General features: G+C 36.7%; 1 protein-coding gene and 1 long non-coding RNA gene across 8 annotated transcripts in view; one reads left to right on the forward strand and one right to left on the reverse strand.

Annotated features, from left to right (window-relative positions):
* Nucleotides 1-4,475, forward strand: part of LOC127865829 (uncharacterized) — a 74,122-nt gene extending 69,647 nt beyond the window's left edge. Inside the window, exons 15-18 of one of the 7 annotated variants that reach the window (XR_008042781.1) lie at nt 80-589; nt 920-976; nt 1,849-1,941; nt 2,375-4,475. Coding sequence is in view for 1 of the 7 variants with exons in the window: in XM_052405855.1 (XP_052261815.1) it covers nt 80-522 (443 nt within the window). In the remaining 6 variants the exon portion in view is untranslated. The other 6 variants (XR_008042783.1, XR_008042784.1, XR_008042780.1 and 3 more) reach the window with 6 other exon arrangements.
* Nucleotides 4,476-9,256: 4,781 nt separating this feature from the next.
* LOC127865866 (uncharacterized) lies at nt 9,257-10,142 on the reverse strand. The gene is made up of 3 exons (XR_008042802.1): nt 10,001-10,142; nt 9,557-9,712; nt 9,257-9,410 (listed from the first exon to the last, which is right to left on the reverse strand). It is a non-coding gene; the product is annotated as an uncharacterized LOC127865866 (long non-coding RNA).
* Between the last annotated feature and the right edge of the window lie 7,889 nt (nt 10,143-18,031).

Here is an 18,031-nt window from a genome sequence, read left to right on the forward strand (position 1 = left end):
TTTCTCTTATCATTGTTCATGCATCATTTAATCCCATTAATTTTGAAGTAAAAAAAAGTTGTTTTTTTCTTCCTATCAGCTGAAACAAAAACACAGCTTAGAGCCATTGTCAGGCAAGAGGAGAGACCAGTCCAGACTGGTGAATCCACCACAACAACAACCTCCTCTTCAACCACCACCAGTAGCAGTAGCAGGAGTGGCACTACTCTGACAACCAGTCACAGTCATGTCAACGTTGAGGTCGCTGTAGCTGGTGCCAACATTACAGCAACGGCTACGACCGCCACTTCAGTGACTTCAGGTGGAAATAATGATGATGACTTGCCCATGGCCGTTGTCATTGGTACGCCGGTAGAGGACACTAGTTCTCCAGTCGAGGACACAGACTCCTATGTGCAGAGCCTGAAGTGTAAAATCCAGCCTGCACATAATATTGCCAGAAACAACTTAAAAAAGGCTGCAGTATACCCATGGCAGTTAATCACGCGCGCCACCTCTTTTTTGAGATGCATTAATAAATGAGCCAATGCTACTTCCGAGGTGGCGCTAATGAGCGGATGTTATGAAACAGTACGGATAATTGTACAAGGTGAGTAGGTTTTTTATGTTTTTTTCGACATATTTCTCATTATTTTAAAATTCGGGCAATGTAGTGCGATTCAGCGAAGATTTATTCATCTACAAATGTACAGACACATACAATCACAGCCCATTTGGAAACGTGAGGACCTTTATAAGTTGTTGCATGGTGAAGTTCTAAAAATAAATCGATGTATTTTGCCTGTTTGACGATCAAATGTCTATCCAAATAAATCTTTAATGGCATCAAACAATTGCTTCGAAGACGTACAAGTTGTTGCATACACAAATACACTGGCTTCTGGCGGATCTTTTTGATAATTATGACATTTTCAAAAAGTGATGGAGCCAATGCATAGGAGGTGGCGCTCAGGACAGGAGGTGGCGCCAATGCACGGTATAAATTTACAGTCGTATGACAATAGCATCGTCGCACGAATTAAATTTGATACATAATGTTCATTTTTAAGATGTAAATATTAAAATTCATAAATAAACAACTTTATTAAGACGTCAGCTACCTAAACATTTGATACGATTTATACCCAAAATATGTAATATACTCAATAAGCCTAAAGCTAAATTATCGAAATTATCAAAATATAACTTATACACCAAATGAGTGTTGTCAACTAATGCAAATGCTTGATTCACTAGTCTAAGGTCATCAAACCTTAATTAGGCTAAAATATGTCGTTTGTTCCCCCTACAATTCCAAAAATGCTCTGTCTTTTTCGTTCCTTTAGTTATTACACTCAAATTATATTCCAGTTTGAAAGTACATTCAATGACAGAAATCTCTATGCAACACATGTTTATTCATAATTATTTTGACGTTACATTACTGTTTCAATTATGTTCATTATGATCGAATTAAGAAAGAAGATCGAACACGCAACATGGAATACCACACACATATTGTATGGTCGGCATCTAAAGTTAGGGTTAGTCCTTTTAGTAAAAACAAACATCTTTGTTTTTTACGACTTGCGTAGTTGGTAGGATACAGTTGAAACGCTAAGCAATAGTGCACATTAATATTTAAGCATGAAGTTCAAACTTCGTTTTATCAATAAGGACCGGTATTTACGAATTTGCCCATATACATCGTATTCACCAATTAATAGTTTTCTCTTTAGTTGAGCAGGTTAGCCGTAAAATTATGTTGATATACGAAAGTTACAACATCAACCGCCTTGTGTATCATTTGCCTATCGTCAAAAAGTTGATGTTGCTAATGATTGGTCACATAAAGCTTACAATTTACAGGGCAGTATCTGGGACACCTTGTTTCAGACGCACTCTGTGTTGATGACGTATACACATATTACTGTTGCCCAGTTATATAAGGAATCAAACTGCGTACGTTTTCCAAACTGTTCTTTTCCTGACTTTTATTGGAATTAACATTGTTAAGGTAAACTATATAACATATAGACGTTTCTATGTCATAAATGACAAGACTTAAATGTTAATTCTTTAACACATGTTTTATTAACAAAGTATATTCTATAAATAAAGAAGAGTTCTGAGGAATTATGTAATTAAGTTAAACTTCAGCGAGAATGTAGTTTTCGGGAAGTAAACGTATTTGAAACCGCAGGTGGTTATCCTGTGGCTGTGATATTCATTAGTTAAACATTATTTTGAATGAAAATTATCAAATAATAACGAAAAATCAACTTCTCTGAAAAAAACATTACACTATCAAATAAATGTTTTTCTATTACACCGACGTTGTTTAGAGCTCGATTGATTATCACAAAATAATGACGCTTTTTGTTTTTCATTTCAGCACGGACATGAATAAAGGAACTAAAAAGAGATATGAATGCAAATCGTGTAACAAGTCATACACCACAAACAGCAGGCTGAATTTCCACGTCAAAAATGTACGTCAAACGGCTATAAGACGAACTATGTGTTTGGTATGCAACAGGCGGTTTAGTTCCCTGTGCAACTTAAAAGTACACCAGCGATATGTTCACGCGGGTATACAAAAGCGTCAAGCATGCAAAGAATGTGTGAAACGCTTTTCATCGAAGAGGGATTTGGCTGACCATTGTCGTCAGTATCACGGCGCGGAGAAACTTACTTGTGAACTTTGCCATGCAGAATTCGGCTATATCCGAAACCTTAAACGCCACGCGCAGCATTGCGGTGCGGATAAAAAGAAAACGCACACATGTGATGTTTGTCAAAAAATGTATAGATCAAAACGGGCCCTAAATGTGCACACCAGAGTTAAACACTTGGGCAGCATTTGCATTTGCCAGATTTGCGGCAAAAATTTTGAGAGGAAATACTCACTTTCTGGGCACTTGAAAAATGTGCACAAGAGTTAACTTTTCAATAGTAGCGATTTACCAAAGTTGTTGTTTTTTTTGTATTTATGTTATGTTTTGTTGCCCTAAGTAGGGATTTATCAAAGTTGTTGACTTTTTGTATTTATATTATGTTTTGTTACCCTTAGTAGGGATTCACCGAAGTTGTTGCTTTTTGTATTTATGTTATGTTTTGTTGCCCTAAGAAGGTATTTACCGAAATTGTTGATTTGTTGTATTTATGTTATGTTTTGTTACCCCAAGTAGGGATTTATTGAAGTTGTTGATTTTTTTGTATTTATGTAATGTTTTGTTGCCCTAAGATGGGATTTACCGAAGTTGTTGATTTTTTGTATTTATGTTTTGTTACCCTAAGTAGGGATTTACCGAAGTTGTTGATTTTTTGTATTTATGTCATGTTTTTTTGCCCTAAGAAGGGATTTACCAAAGTTGTTGATTTTTTGTATTTATGTTATGTTTTGTTATCCTAAGTAGGGATTTACCGAAGCTGTTGATTTTTTGTATTTATGTTATGTTTTGTTACCCTAAGTAGGGATTTACCGAAGTTGTAGATGTTTTGCATTTATGTTATGTTTTGTTACCCTAAGTAGGGAATTCTTTTCCACAGTGACGGTCACGGGTTAATGTATCAAGCTGTAATTACAGCTGTATATTTTATGAAAGAATCAGAGAAGCATTTTCATGTTTTGTTATTTTCTAGAATATCATTTATGACTTTGATAAGTTCGATTATTTTCAGTAATTTATTATGTTAAGATCTTCACACCCCGTTATATAAGTTTGCTCATTTATATTGCTGAACTGTATCGCAAAAATAGTTTATTTAATTGATAACGTTTGGTAAATATTATATGTTAATTGAAACAAGTCTTCACCGTTACCACTTATTTACGATATCAAATGGTTGCTAGGCAGCGACGTGTAACTCAATATTGTTTTCGTTACGGAAATAAAGTATAAAATACTTTTCTGCGTATTAACAATCCAAATCCGTTTTCACCAGCACATTGTTAAATTGGAGACTTAAAAATAAACTCAGGCGGAAAAACGAAATGTAATGCGTTTACTATGAAGTATTTTATTACAATACGACGCATTTCGTTTTCAAACTTCAAAGACCCAACAGTTTATAGCAAATTATTTAATATTTAGTTTAAGTATACTAATGTGCTGGTGAATACTGGCCTGTGTAGTAAACATGGCGAGATGTAGTTTTTTGGCAGTCCGTGCGGCTTTGCCAGTAGTACTAGAAATACAGTTAAGCATTGAACTAGTCCAAATAATTAGACGTAAGCTACCCCGCTTACGTCTAAACGGCTACCGTCGTTTTCCTATAGCAAATTGATTTCAACTTAAACTTCAGTTTTTCTCGTTAAATCTTTGCTAATGCATAAAATTATCATTAATTAGACATAAATGTGAGCGATAACCTCTTAAATGTGTAAAAATTGTGCTTTTAAACCACTTATGTACATTTTAAAAATAAACATACACAACACACGAAGTGTGTTTGTCGTTTATAGAATTACATTGAATTATCTTGAACGAAATTATTTTTTGAATAGGTTACACATAACCAATTGTTGTTGTACAACAAACCACATCACTTTTAAGCTTTCTGTACTCTTTAATTAAATGAAACCTATATGTGTGTGTTAAAACTACCAGTTGTATGCATCATTAATTGTTGCGCAACGTTATGAAATGTATTCTTTAATAAAAATGTGTTTGACAGCAAACACGGAATAATACTTAAAGGGATCTTTTCACGTTTTGGTAAATTGACAAGATTGAAAAAAGTTGTTTCAGATTCGCAAATGTTCGTTTTAGTTATGATTTTTGTGAGGAAACAGTAATACTGAACATTTACCATGGTCTAATATAACCATTATACGCATCTTTTGGCGATTTAAAAACCTGAAAATTATAAAGCGTTGCAACGCGAAACGATTGAATAATTTGGAGAATTCTTTTTTTGTCGTTTAATTTTGTGAAACTACGAAGATTGCTTATATAAAGTTTAAAATAGGTCGCTTATACATACTTGGCAGGATGGCCGAGCGGTCTAATTGGTTTTTACTTCAGGACTCCGGGGGTCACTGGTTCGAGCCCTGATGCGGGCTACTTTTTTTCCCTTTTTTAAAATTTTATTCTTGATTGTTTACTGGAGCTTTTTAGATCCAATGTTTATATTTATCAATATAAAGCATTTAATGACAAACTTCAAAACACGCCAAAAATCTGTGAAAAGGCCCCTTTAATAAAACATTTTTTTTTAATATATGGTAGGTGTTTATTTCGATCTAATACGCCATATGAGGCCCACGAGAAGTAAAGTAAACAAAACATACATCAACGTACGTGAACAAAATTTAAATCATGAATAAAGGTGGAGAAGCTCATTATGAGTGAGACATAAAAATCATCGAAACATAATATTGATAATCGAATAGTTCATTAAAAGCGAAAAAAGTCTCCGACACTGTATTAATGGACATACACTATACTTAAATCCTTTAGATAATTTACCCTTTCTCGTTCTATCAACCAATTTAACTCTTGTGCATACTCCTTACTCTAAATGCAAATATTATCTTGGTTTGGGGATTTCAATGTTATTTCTGTGATTATGGAGTCTAAGTGCAAGACTTAAAAAAGTATGTTGTTTCGCTTGCGGTTGTTAAAGCCAAAACGGGGCATTCCAGCTGGCACAGCTGCTGATATTCGGATCTGAATACTTAAACTTATTCAGTCCTTATTCTTAACCGTTGCGCGTTTTACGATATCGGATTTTAGGCGGGAATACAACTCAGTGAAACTATTCAACTTCTTATACAACATTGAGCATATTAACAGTTATTGAAATTAACAATATCAGCGACATCTTTTTAAAGACTTAACACCTTTTCAAGTATCGAATTTAACATGTCAATAAAATATATTAATACCAAAAAAGGTTTCATTTAATATTGTTCACATTAACACGGTAATAAGGCGATTACCACAACTATTTCGCTCGCTGTCAAAATTTTATACTTCTGACAAAAGCTCCGTATCCTTCTGACGAAAAGAAACATGGCGGACGAAGCAATATCAGGTGAGTGGGTGACACAATGTTTAATTATAAGACACTGCAAAATGATTGCCACTTGCGAAGCACTCCATCGAATTTCTGAATCAATATGTCGTCTATTTAAAAGTTAACCAGTCGTGAAATATTTAGCATGACTTTGAAAAAGTGTTTACAAAAAGTCGTGTCGCGCTCGACCCCATTCGTACTTGTGAGAAAAAATGTAATAATCAGATGATTGTCGATGTGTCAGACCTGATGTGACAGACTTAAATCATTGTATATATATATATAAAGAACATGCCATACGAACATGTTTGTTTTAATATATGTTAAAGGCCTAATTTTTTGTGAAAACATGCATCACTTACATAAATATCGATGCACCGCGTAACACTGATTATAAACACCGTATTTATATTCCGTTTCACTGAAATTCGTGGCACCGCTAACTTCTGCACATGGCTTTAAATGATAAGCTAGAACGAGCCATCGTGAGCTGAATTTATTTACGATAATCTTCCATTTATAAAAGTTACATGTCCCAGAATTGATCTTGAAAATGATGACATGCTTGCACACGGTTCACCGTGATCGATTGGCTTGCTTTCCAGTACTTGGAGGGCACACGTATAAGTCTCATGTTTCAATTTATCTATATTGTTGTGGTAAAATACTATCATTATTGATAATTATTATTTATTGATTTCAGATTCATAATCAGTAAAAAAAAAGATGTCCAGCTACGATTATGGAAAGCAAATGTTGGTGTTAAACTAACCAAAGGAAATAATAAATTTAGTTATGTATAGTGTACAAAATGATGTTGCATTGGTTAAATTTACTGAAATATGAATTTGGTGTTTGTGGTCAAAACCAAAGATATATACCAAGGATGCTCTCGACTACTTATATCAGAAACGAAGGGGTTACAATTATTGAAAAAAAACTTTTTTGAGACTGTTTATAGAAGCTTGTGAGTGCATATCTCCATAGATAAGACATTACAGCGCGGTCCGTTTTAACGAGATGTAAAGGGTTCGTCATATATATTTATTTCCTTCAAGTATTAAAGAAACAATTGAAAACCTACTTTTTTCAAAGTACATTGTTATATTCAGCACCCGGAGGAAAAAGTCTCCTTTTCTTATTTTTTGGTTTGTTCAAACATAAATTTGAACGTCTCTTCCTTCTGAAAGAAAAAAAATATCAGATTAAAGAGGTGCCAAAAATCATAAAGATGCGGTGCTTTTACGGACATTGTTGAGCGGTGTTCATATTTCTATAATGTCAGTGTTGAGCGGTGCATACTTGCTAACACGTGTAAATGGAAAAATCTCAGTTATATTCAATAAAGCATGACTTAATGTGTTGTAAATTGATTCTTCTACCATAAAATACCGTTAACAAAAAATCTTTCATTTTAATTGTTTAAAATCTGCAAAAAAATACGATTTTTCGCGTCATGAAAGTCACTTCTTTCACGACATGCTCAAATTGTTTTCACTATTTTGAAGTTAATAGCGACTCAATTTTGATACGGTAAACGGCAATTCGACGTAAAGTATATAATTCGTTCGATGGAATATCTTTTTCTTACCAACTTACCTTCTTTTCTCGTTTTTTTCTTTTATTTCTGGACTCGCTAAAAAGTTTTCGGCCATGTTTTTGACAGAAGGATACGGTGCTCGTGTCAGAAGTATAAAATTTCGACGGTGAGCGGAAAAGTTGTGGTATTCGCCCTCTCACCGTGATTAAACCTTTAAATGAAAGCGTCGCTTTAACTATTTTCAGTGTCTTATTTAGCCGCGAATCGTTTGCTAAAAACAGTTAACAAAAAGGGCTACACGTTCTAATTCTTAATGAAATACAAAAATAAGTATAACATAATTAATAACGTCCATAAACACACACGGCAAGATCAAAGTTTTAATGAAAAACTAATATGACATTCCACGTAAATTATTATTTTCGTCTAAATCGAATACTATATATATAGAAACAATGTATTTATAACCGACCAATGAGGTAACATTATGCAACTTTCAATTTACACAGTGCTATATGGCAACAATATGGAATTTGAACAGTGGTAGTGTTTTAAGGTCTGGACTATCATTACTTGTAAGTTTGTATAAACATTATTCTAATGCAATTAGTAAAATAATGTTTATATGTTATGTTTAATAATTTATTGCATGATTATTCTGTGCTGTTATATGAATTTGATGCCGTTAAAGCTTCCGACATGAATTCATGTCGGAACGATGCTATTGCAAAATAACGTTAAACGATATGAGGTCGATGTAAATCGATGTAAATCGACCTCATATTTATAGGAGTAAGCATTGAACTACAAATCCGAGGATCGCTGGTTCAAGTACCGGCCCGGAAACGTAACGTGTGGTGGTTGGTGATGCAATACATTCTACATTTATTATATATCTGATAAAAGTTTGGCAGTTGCTCGTCACGACATAAGTAAGTGCACTTAGTACTGGTAAACCCAGGAAAAGAGTGCGTATGATACCTGACGCTCGACAAGTCATTTCCGGCTCATGTACTTCTTTAAAGTACCCCGGGTAACTTAAGTAAACTACAAATGACCCGGAGTACGGAAAATATTCTTAAAAGTATCCCATTGTATGACCGCGTGCCTGTAAGCGTATTTTCCGTGCCCGGGGTACATTTAAGTATACTTCAGAGTACCCGCGGTACTTTTCAATAGTCGCTAGGCAAACCACAACCAATTGAGACAACAACAATTGGAGATCGTCAGCTCAGGAACTACTTAAAGAGTAGATATATCCCATTTACATCAAGTATACAACAGAGTATCCAGGGTACGGAAAATAAGCTAAAAGATACCCCGGAATATGGCCGTATCCGGGATCCATTGTGGTGAACTTAAGACTACCCGGGGTTATTTAAGTAGTACCTGAGCGTCAATTACCAATGTAAAACCAAACTGACTGTCGTGATAAGACTGTATTATTTTTTAAAACGTCAAAAAAAGTACAAAACAACAACAAACGAAACGGTTTTAGCAGAACCATTAACTTGTACAGCTCACACAATGATTAAATATGTTATTTACAGCTTAAAGTGTTTTTTTAATGCTGAAGTGAACAACAGTTTTCCATTTGATGAATTATGCGCGACATGCATTGCTTATAACATGTATCTCAGTTATTACTTTTCATTTGCTCAGCACTTAGGCATTGCTGTCAAAGTCATGATCACCAACAGGATATATGCCAATACGTTTAGAAGGTAACATTTTTGCTTCGTTAATTTTGTATCCGTACTGTGCTCGAATGGGTTGCTCACCCCTCACAGTGCTCGACGAACTCGGTTGATATATTTTTTCTTTCTTTAATAATCTGGCTCGGGCTTGGGTGTCAAAATAATGATCCCTGAAAATAAACATTAGAAGACATGATAATTCATACTATAAATTTAGTGCGGTTTTAAAAGCACAGGCTGAATATAAAACAAGAACATAATGTGATTATTTACAAACAACGGAATAAAAAAAATAAAATAAAAGACAGCAACTTACCTTGGAACTATGCATTGAATATATCTATTTTCCCGGCAATTGCAAACTACTTCAGGGCGGCGTTCTACTGGATTTACTACAGATGTAGGGCTTGTAGGCATATCGACAGTCGGATTGGGGTACGCTGCATCACGTTTAGTCTTAATGAAGATGTTTCTGAAATTTAGATTACCGAGTATGAACACCATAGAATCTACATACTTAAACGTTTCATGCATGTCCGTCAGTGCAATGTTACTTTATTTTCTGAAAATAAACTGACACATTCGTTTATCAAAATGATTGAAACTGTTAATAAAAACTGTTCACCCTAAGAAAATATTATCTTTCAGTAACAGTGTTACGTATAGTCCATTTATATGTGTAATTGGTAGTAATGTGTGATACATGAAATTCAATAAATTTGTGATACATGGAATTAAATAACACTTAATATCTAAGTACCGTGAATCTTCCATTTTCATTGAAGTTATTGTTGTGAAGTCCGATATATGCTTCTGGACTCCGCTTGAACTTAGTATCCCTTGACCCCAAGGATCTGTTTCTTGCATTGACGAGAAGAACGACTCGCTACAAAGTGTGTTGGGTGCACGTACGTAGTACGTCCCGGAATTCGCAAGGGCATATAAGTACAGTTTGCCTTCTTGACTTGTTCGTAATCCTTCATACAGGATATGAGACATGCCCTTTATGTAGTTTCCGTACGGCGGAAAAGCTCCTAAATTGACGTCTTTGTTAAGCCATTCAATTAGTACCAAACGTCTTTTGCATCTTTCGAAAGCCGATATTCCTGGCATGTCATCGGCTTCAAATAAACCTTCCCAAATCAATTTACACAATTCTGCTTCTTTTATAAATCCGCCTTTAGTCATCTCTTCTTCTCCTGCAATGCTGACCATTGTTTTGGCCAGTAGTTCTTTCATCTGGTCAAGTATCTTCCCATCAGTAACTTCAATAACGGATGGATGCAACACGTGAGGTTTAGTCTTATCCCAGCCAGCACACCACTATCGGATAGATATCGGTAGCAAAACGGTATATCGGCAAATCGGCACGATGTCTATCCGATGAAAATCCGTTTAGCCGCCCGATATATGTAACTACCAAAAAAGTCATTTTACAGGCAACGTGTTTAATGAAATATTACAAGAAACATATATTCGTACCATAAAACATAAATATGGTCAATAATTAATATGCAACTTGTGCTTGTTTTTGCTGATAACGAGCCGACAACGGCCCGTTGTGGTTGTAAATGTTTTCGTTCAAGAACGATAATTTCGTTCGGTTAAGGAAATGTTCTGGCGGCCAAGTTAAAGGGTGTCATTGTATTCAATATAGATATGACACAAATAACGGTACCAATAAAAATTACACGTCAATCAAATGAGGATTGATACAATAAATATTGTTTACAAAGATATTGTATACGGATGAAGGATTCTTATTAGAAATCAGATATTATGATAAAATTAGTTACCATATGTATGCGTTTAAAAATTTAAATCTCAAGTTTTTAATCTATTACGGGAACTATTTTGCGTTTGCTTCAAACACGAGTCGAGAAGGCCACAGGTACAAACGGTCTATGGACGCTTAATTACCGGTTAACGTTAGCAGAAGGATATGATTTCCGTTAGCGAATTTGTAAAAATATAAAATAAATGTGTATAAATTATACTCAGACGTTAAACGTTTTTTTTCCGAGCGAGTACCATACGTTGTCAAGTATAAGGCGTGTGGATGAGTGCAACGATACACTACGGAGCATGAAACAAATATGTGGTGCTATATTATTCGATAGCGCGCAATATTATTGTGAATAAATTCTACTGAAATATGCAACATTGTCTTTCTTTGAGCGAGAATCAACCTTTGCCAAGTTAAAGGTATGTGAAGGAGCTATACAATGCGCTTCAGAGCAAAAACAACACATGCGCCATGTCTATTTGGAGTTATATGTGCCGAAACCATGAATCGTGCACTTTTTGGAAATAATTGAACAGCGTTTATGGCAATATATGTGTATAAATTATACTAAAACGCGCACCGTTGTCTGTCCCCGAGCGGATATAATCCATTGTCAAGTCTGAGGCATGTGATTGAGTGCAACAATACACAACGGGGCATTAGCAGAATATGTGCAACATCTTTTGGTGTTATATTTTCCGATAGCGCAATGTGCAATATCTAGTTGGATTTACATGACCAACGATGTGCAACGATGTCTTACCCTCTGCCAGTATTTACCACTGTAAAGTTAAAGGCTTGTAAATAACTCACACAACACGCCTCGGCGCAAAAACAACGCACGTGTAATATCTATTTGGAGTATTATTTTCAATTGCACGGGTGAATGGCACAGAATGTGCATAATCTAGTTGTATTGGACATATGCTAGGCGTGTGATTCCGTAAAATATTTCATTTCGGACCATTCACACCACCTGTGCTCTATCGGACTGAACTTGATTTTTTCCATAGTACAGAAAGTGCTATATCTATTTTGAGTTCTATTTATCCTCAAACGCGCAACGGTGTCTGTCCACGAGCGGGTACAAACCATAGTGCAGTCTGAGGCATGTGAATGAGTGCAACAATACGCTGCGGGGCATTAACAGAATATGGGCAACATCTTTTTGGTGTTATATGTTGCGATATATATAGCGCGAAATGTGCAATATCTGGTTGGAATTACATGACCATGGTGCAAAGGCAATACATATGTACACATTTTGCTTCGATGTCCAACGATGTCTTGCTCTCTGCCAGTATTTACCACTGTAAAGTTAAAGGCTTGTAAATAACTCACACAACACGCCTCAGCGCAAAAACAACGCACGTGTAATATCTATTTGGAGTACAATTTTCAATTGCACGGGTGATTGGCACAGAATGTGCATAATCTAGTTGGGATTTCCTGACCAGGGTGTGTCGGACATATGCTAGGCGTGTGATTCCGTAAAATATTTCATTTCGGACCATTCACACCACCTGTGCTCTATCGGATTGGACTTGATTTTTTCCATAGTACAGAAAGTGCTATATCTATTTTGAGCTCTATTTATCCTCAAACGCGCAACGGTGTCTGTCCACGAGCGGGTATAAACCATCGTGCAGTCTGAGGCATGTGAATGAGTGCAACAATACGCTGCGGGGCATTAACAGAATATGGGCAACCTCTTTTTGGTGTTATATTTTGCGATATATATAGCGCGCAATGTGCAATATCTAGTTGGAATTACATGACCATGGTGCAAAGGCAATGCATATGTACACATTTTGCTTCGATGTCCAACGATGTCTTGCTCTCTGCCAGTATTTACCACTGTGAAGTTAAAGGCTTGTAAATAACTCACACAACACGCCTTGGCGCAAAAACAACGCAGGTGTAATATCTATTTGGAGTACTATTTTCAATTGCACGGGTGAATGGCACAGAATGTGCATAATCAAGTTGGGATTTCCTGACCAGGGTGTATCGGACATATGCTAGGCGTGTGATTCCGTAAATATTTCATTTCGGACCATTTACATCACCTGTGCTCTATCGGATTGGACTTGATTTTTTCCATAGTACAGAAAGTGCTATATCTATTTTGAGTTTTATTTATCCTCAAACGCGCAACGGTGTCTGTCCACGAGCGGGTATAAACCATCGTGCAGTCGGAGGCATGTGAATGAGTGCAACAATACGTTGCGGGGCATTAACAGAATATGGGCAACATATTTTTGGTGTTATATGTTGCGATATATATAGCGCGCAATGTGCAATATCTAGTTGGAATTACATGACCATGGTGCAAAGGCAATGCATATGTACACATTTTGCTTCGATGTCCAACGATGTCTTGCTCTCTGTCAGTATTTAAGGCTTGTAAATAACTCACACAACATGCCTCGGCGCAAAAACAACGCACGTGTAATATCTATTTTGAGTACTATTTTCAATTGCACGGGTGAATGGCACATAATGTGCATAATCTTGTTGGGATTTCCTGAACAGGGTGTATCGAACATATGCTAGGCGTGTGATTCCGTAAAATATTTCATTTCGGACCATTCACACCACCTGTGCTCTATCAGATTGGACTTGATTTTTTCCATAGTACAGAAAGTGCTATATCTATTTTGAGTTCTATTTATCCTCAAACGCGCAACGGTGTCTGTCCAGGAGCGGGTATAAACCATCGTGCAGTCTGAGGCATGTGAATAAGTGCAACAATACGCTGTGGGGCATTAACAGAATATGGGCAACATCTTTTTTGGTGTTATATGTTGCGGTATATATAGCGCGCAATGTGCAATATCTAGTTGGAATTACATGACCATGGTGCAAAGGCAATGCATATGTACACATTTTGCTTCGATGTCCAACGATGTCTTGCTCTCTGCCAGTATTTACCACTGTAAAGTTAAAGGCTTGTAAATAACTCACACAACACGCCTTGGCGCAAAAACAACGCACGTGTAATATATATTTGGAGTACTATTTTCAATTGCACGGGTGAATGGCACAGAATGTGCATAATCTAGCTGGGATTTCCTGACCAGGGTGTATCGGACATATGCTAGGCGTGTGATTCCGTAAAATATTTCATTTCGGACCATTCACATCACATGTGCTCTATCGGATTGTACTTGATTTTTTCCATAGTACAGAAAGTGCTATATCTATTTTGAGTTCTATTTATCCTCAAACGCGCAACGGTGTCTGTCCACGAGCGGGTATAAACCATCATGCAGTCTGAGGCATGTGAATGAGTGCAACAATACGCTGCGGGGCATTAACAGAATATGGGCAACCTCTTTTTGGTGTTATATGTTGCGATATATATAGCGCGCAATGTGCAATATCTGGTTGGAATTACATGACCATGGTGCAAAGGCAATGCATATGTACATATTTTGCTTCGATGTCCAACGATGTCTTGCTCTCTGCCAGTATTTACCACTGTAAAGTTAAAGGCTTGTAAATAACTCACACAACACGCCTTGGCGTAAAAACAACGCACGTGTAATATCTATTTGGAGTACTTTTTTCAATTGCACGGGTGAATGGCACAGAATGTGCATAATCTAGTTGGGATTTCCTGACCAGGGTGTATCGGACATATGCTAGGCGTGTGATTCCGTAAAATATTTAATTTCGGACCATTCACATCATCTGTGCTCTATCGGATTGGACTTGATTTTTTCCATAGTACAGAAAGTGCTATATCTATTTTGAGTTCTATTTATCATCAAACGCGCAACGGTGTCTGTCCAGGAGCGGGTATAAACCATCGTGCAGTCTGAGGCATGTGAATAAGTGCAACAATACGCTGTGGGGCATTAACAGAATATGGGCAACATCTTTTTTGGTGTTATATGTTGCGGTATATATAGCGCGCAATGTGCAATATCTAGTTGGAATTACATGACCATGGTGCAAAGGCAATGCATATGTACACATTTTGCTTCGATGTCCAACGATGTCTTGCTCTCTGCCAGTATTTACCACTGTAAAGTTAAAGGCTTGTAAATAACTCACACAACACGCCTTGGCACAAAACAACGCACGTGTAATATCTATTTGGAGTACTATTTTCAATTGCACGGGTGAATGGCACAGAATGTGCATAATCTAGTTGGGATTTCCTGAACAGGGTGTATCGGACATATGCTAGGCTCACCAGATTCGCTGAGTACTTTTGAGAATCTCGACACGCAATAATCATTACTGTCAAAGCTAGTACAATCGATATCATCGATAATACTGTTTAACATATGTGAATTTGAGATTAATTTTTGTCGAAATTCGTCACGAATCTGATCCAACCAACTAATACGTGTTGTACTAGATTCATTTAACACTTATCGATAATGCAGTATTACACTTTATATTAAATAGCAGTGGACCATGATCTGACCATACTGAATAAGAGTCAACGTTAAAACGTGTTATAAGATTAAAGTTTTCTTCACGTGGTAACACATATTCAATGACACTAGAACCACGTGGATCTATGAACTTAAAAGCTCCTAAACTATCATTGTTTAACCTACCGTAAGCTATCCTCGATGAGAGCGATATGCACATGTCAAGCTTCTTACCAAAACAATTAGTTTTTGATTCCATTGAATTCCAGGTAAGTTGAGAGTCACTTGCGTAAGACTGGTCATTTATGGGATTAATTGTGAGGTCCCAAACAATAAAATCTCGCTTATTTCCTACTCGAGCGTTCCAATCGCCCGCTAAAAAAACTTTGCCATTTGTTTGAAATTGATTTATATTTTTTGTGAAAAATCAAATAAATTAACATTTCAAATATTATTAATAGGGAATAGCTAATGCCAGATGTACACACTAGCCAGTGAAATATCGTCCGTTAAACTAAAAAAATACCTTATCTAATTTAAACCACGCAATAGCATCATGATAACTTTTTGCAAAAGAAATTCCCTCGCAAAGGATTGCTAAAAATTAATTGCTATTCCGCCACTACATCGTTTAGATTTTTTATTCTGAAATTCCCTGTTAAAAAGTTAACATTCATGACCAACGATGTCATAAGAAGAATAGTTATTTGGCCATGTTTCAAACAATAAAATAATTATAAAATTTACGAATATAGTTTACAAAGTCGTCATCTATTTGTAAGTTCTTGAACGTTCCAAGAGAGTAATTTTATGTTAGCCTCCGGAAGCCCCTACTTGCTGCTACCGCTGCTGTTATTCGTTGTTGCGCTGTCAGGCCGCACCGGAACACCGTCTATGCCCAGGGTGTCATAGCTGAGACAAGCATCTCTTGCCATCAGCGCGAGCTTTCCGGAAGGCAGGCATCAAGCTTCTGCGTCGGTCGGCAACGTCCTTTGGAAACTGATCACTCACATAGTAATTGGTTTCCCTAAGGTTCCGGCTAGATTTTCGCACGTTTTCTCGGTCATTGACTAGTGAGAGTTTGGCGCCAATTGAACGTGGATGTGATCGGTTCCCGCCAAAACGATGACTCGCTCAAAACCAGGTATGTATATATACTAATATACATACCTGCTCAAATAATTTTTGTAGGTTTTCAGTCATAAAAGAACGAAGTATTCGTTAAGTATCGTCGGGTGTTTCAGACGGACGGTAACTTATGCCGATGATTATTAAATTGTTCCGCATTGATGCGCCTGCATGTAATTTTAAGGACTGCGTTAATTCTGATTTATGTTGTTATTTTGGAATGGCGCTCTGTGATTCTGCCACTGCGAGTTCAAGCAGCGAAACGTTGTCCGCGATCTTATGCAGCTTTTCAGTCTGAATTGTGTTGGTGTCTGGTACAACATTCCAAAGTTTGCACAGATCTGACTCTACACCATTTACTTTTTTCTCAAGTTTCTCTAATGTTTCTTACTTTTTGTTTATGACCGAAAATTTAATGTTCATCGCCTTTTCCATGGATACTATGAAACTCTTATTACATAGTTGGTGGGTTGGCTGACCTGTGATATGATGCGTCTCTCTGTTCCATTTCCGGCCTCTCCTGCACTTGGTGCGAACACCGAGTTATCCATGACAGGGTCACTGAATAACACGGAATTAGCACCATGGATAGCGTCACTCACTCTGCAATTAACACTGCCTATTTCCCTCACTACACTCTTTGTTGACTCATTTGACCCACCAGAAATACCCTTGTTTTTGGCAATACCCTTGTTTTGGGCAGCTATCTTCTGTTCATTTTTAGTTGGTCGCGTTAGCGGCCGAATGAATTTACAGACCAGATTTTGCAATCAGTATGTGCTTGGAAGCCTAAGCTACGCTAACGCTAAGAAGCGCAACTCACTATGCTAGGAACGATTACAGCTGCCTATCTGCACTGCAGACGACATATGCTAAGGAGCGTCTGTTCTACTAAACTGCAATGACTGTATTTACCAGCTTGTAAGATGTAATTGGCCAGTCTAGTGGTTATCATTGAAATCTGTACATATCGGCTGCTTTCAGGGAAAACGGTGCTTAATGCATGTAAAACAAGATTAGCCTGTGCACACTGATGAGCCTGTAGAATGCGCACAAGCTAATCAAGGACGACAACAGCGAACTATTTCAGTGCCTTCGGCGCTTTGATTTGGTCCATTGCTACTACTAGAGTTGTTACTACTGTTTTTACGTTTTTGTGCTTTTCCCATGGACTGTTCTGTAAAATAAGCTGATAATTGCAATACGCTTGTTTGAATCTAGAGGTGTGTAAGTGTAAAAATTATACGCAATGTGCGACGTTGCCTCTCCCAGGGCGAGTATGATGATTCGTGAATGAGTCCGATCAGAAAATACAACATATCACAATTAATTACATTAAGATGAAAAAAACGATACACGGATGCCTGGCACCGCAACATAAGTAAATTGAAAATCAAGTTAAGAATGACGATATCACTGCGTGAACCAAAAACATTGTAATAAATTTTTTCATTGAATTGTCAACGTTATAAAAATACTTTTTTAT

The sequence above is a fragment of the Dreissena polymorpha genome, chromosome 2 (assembly GCF_020536995.1).
Source record: "Dreissena polymorpha isolate Duluth1 chromosome 2, UMN_Dpol_1.0, whole genome shotgun sequence".
Lineage (NCBI taxonomy): Eukaryota > Metazoa > Mollusca > Bivalvia > Myida > Dreissenidae > Dreissena > Dreissena polymorpha.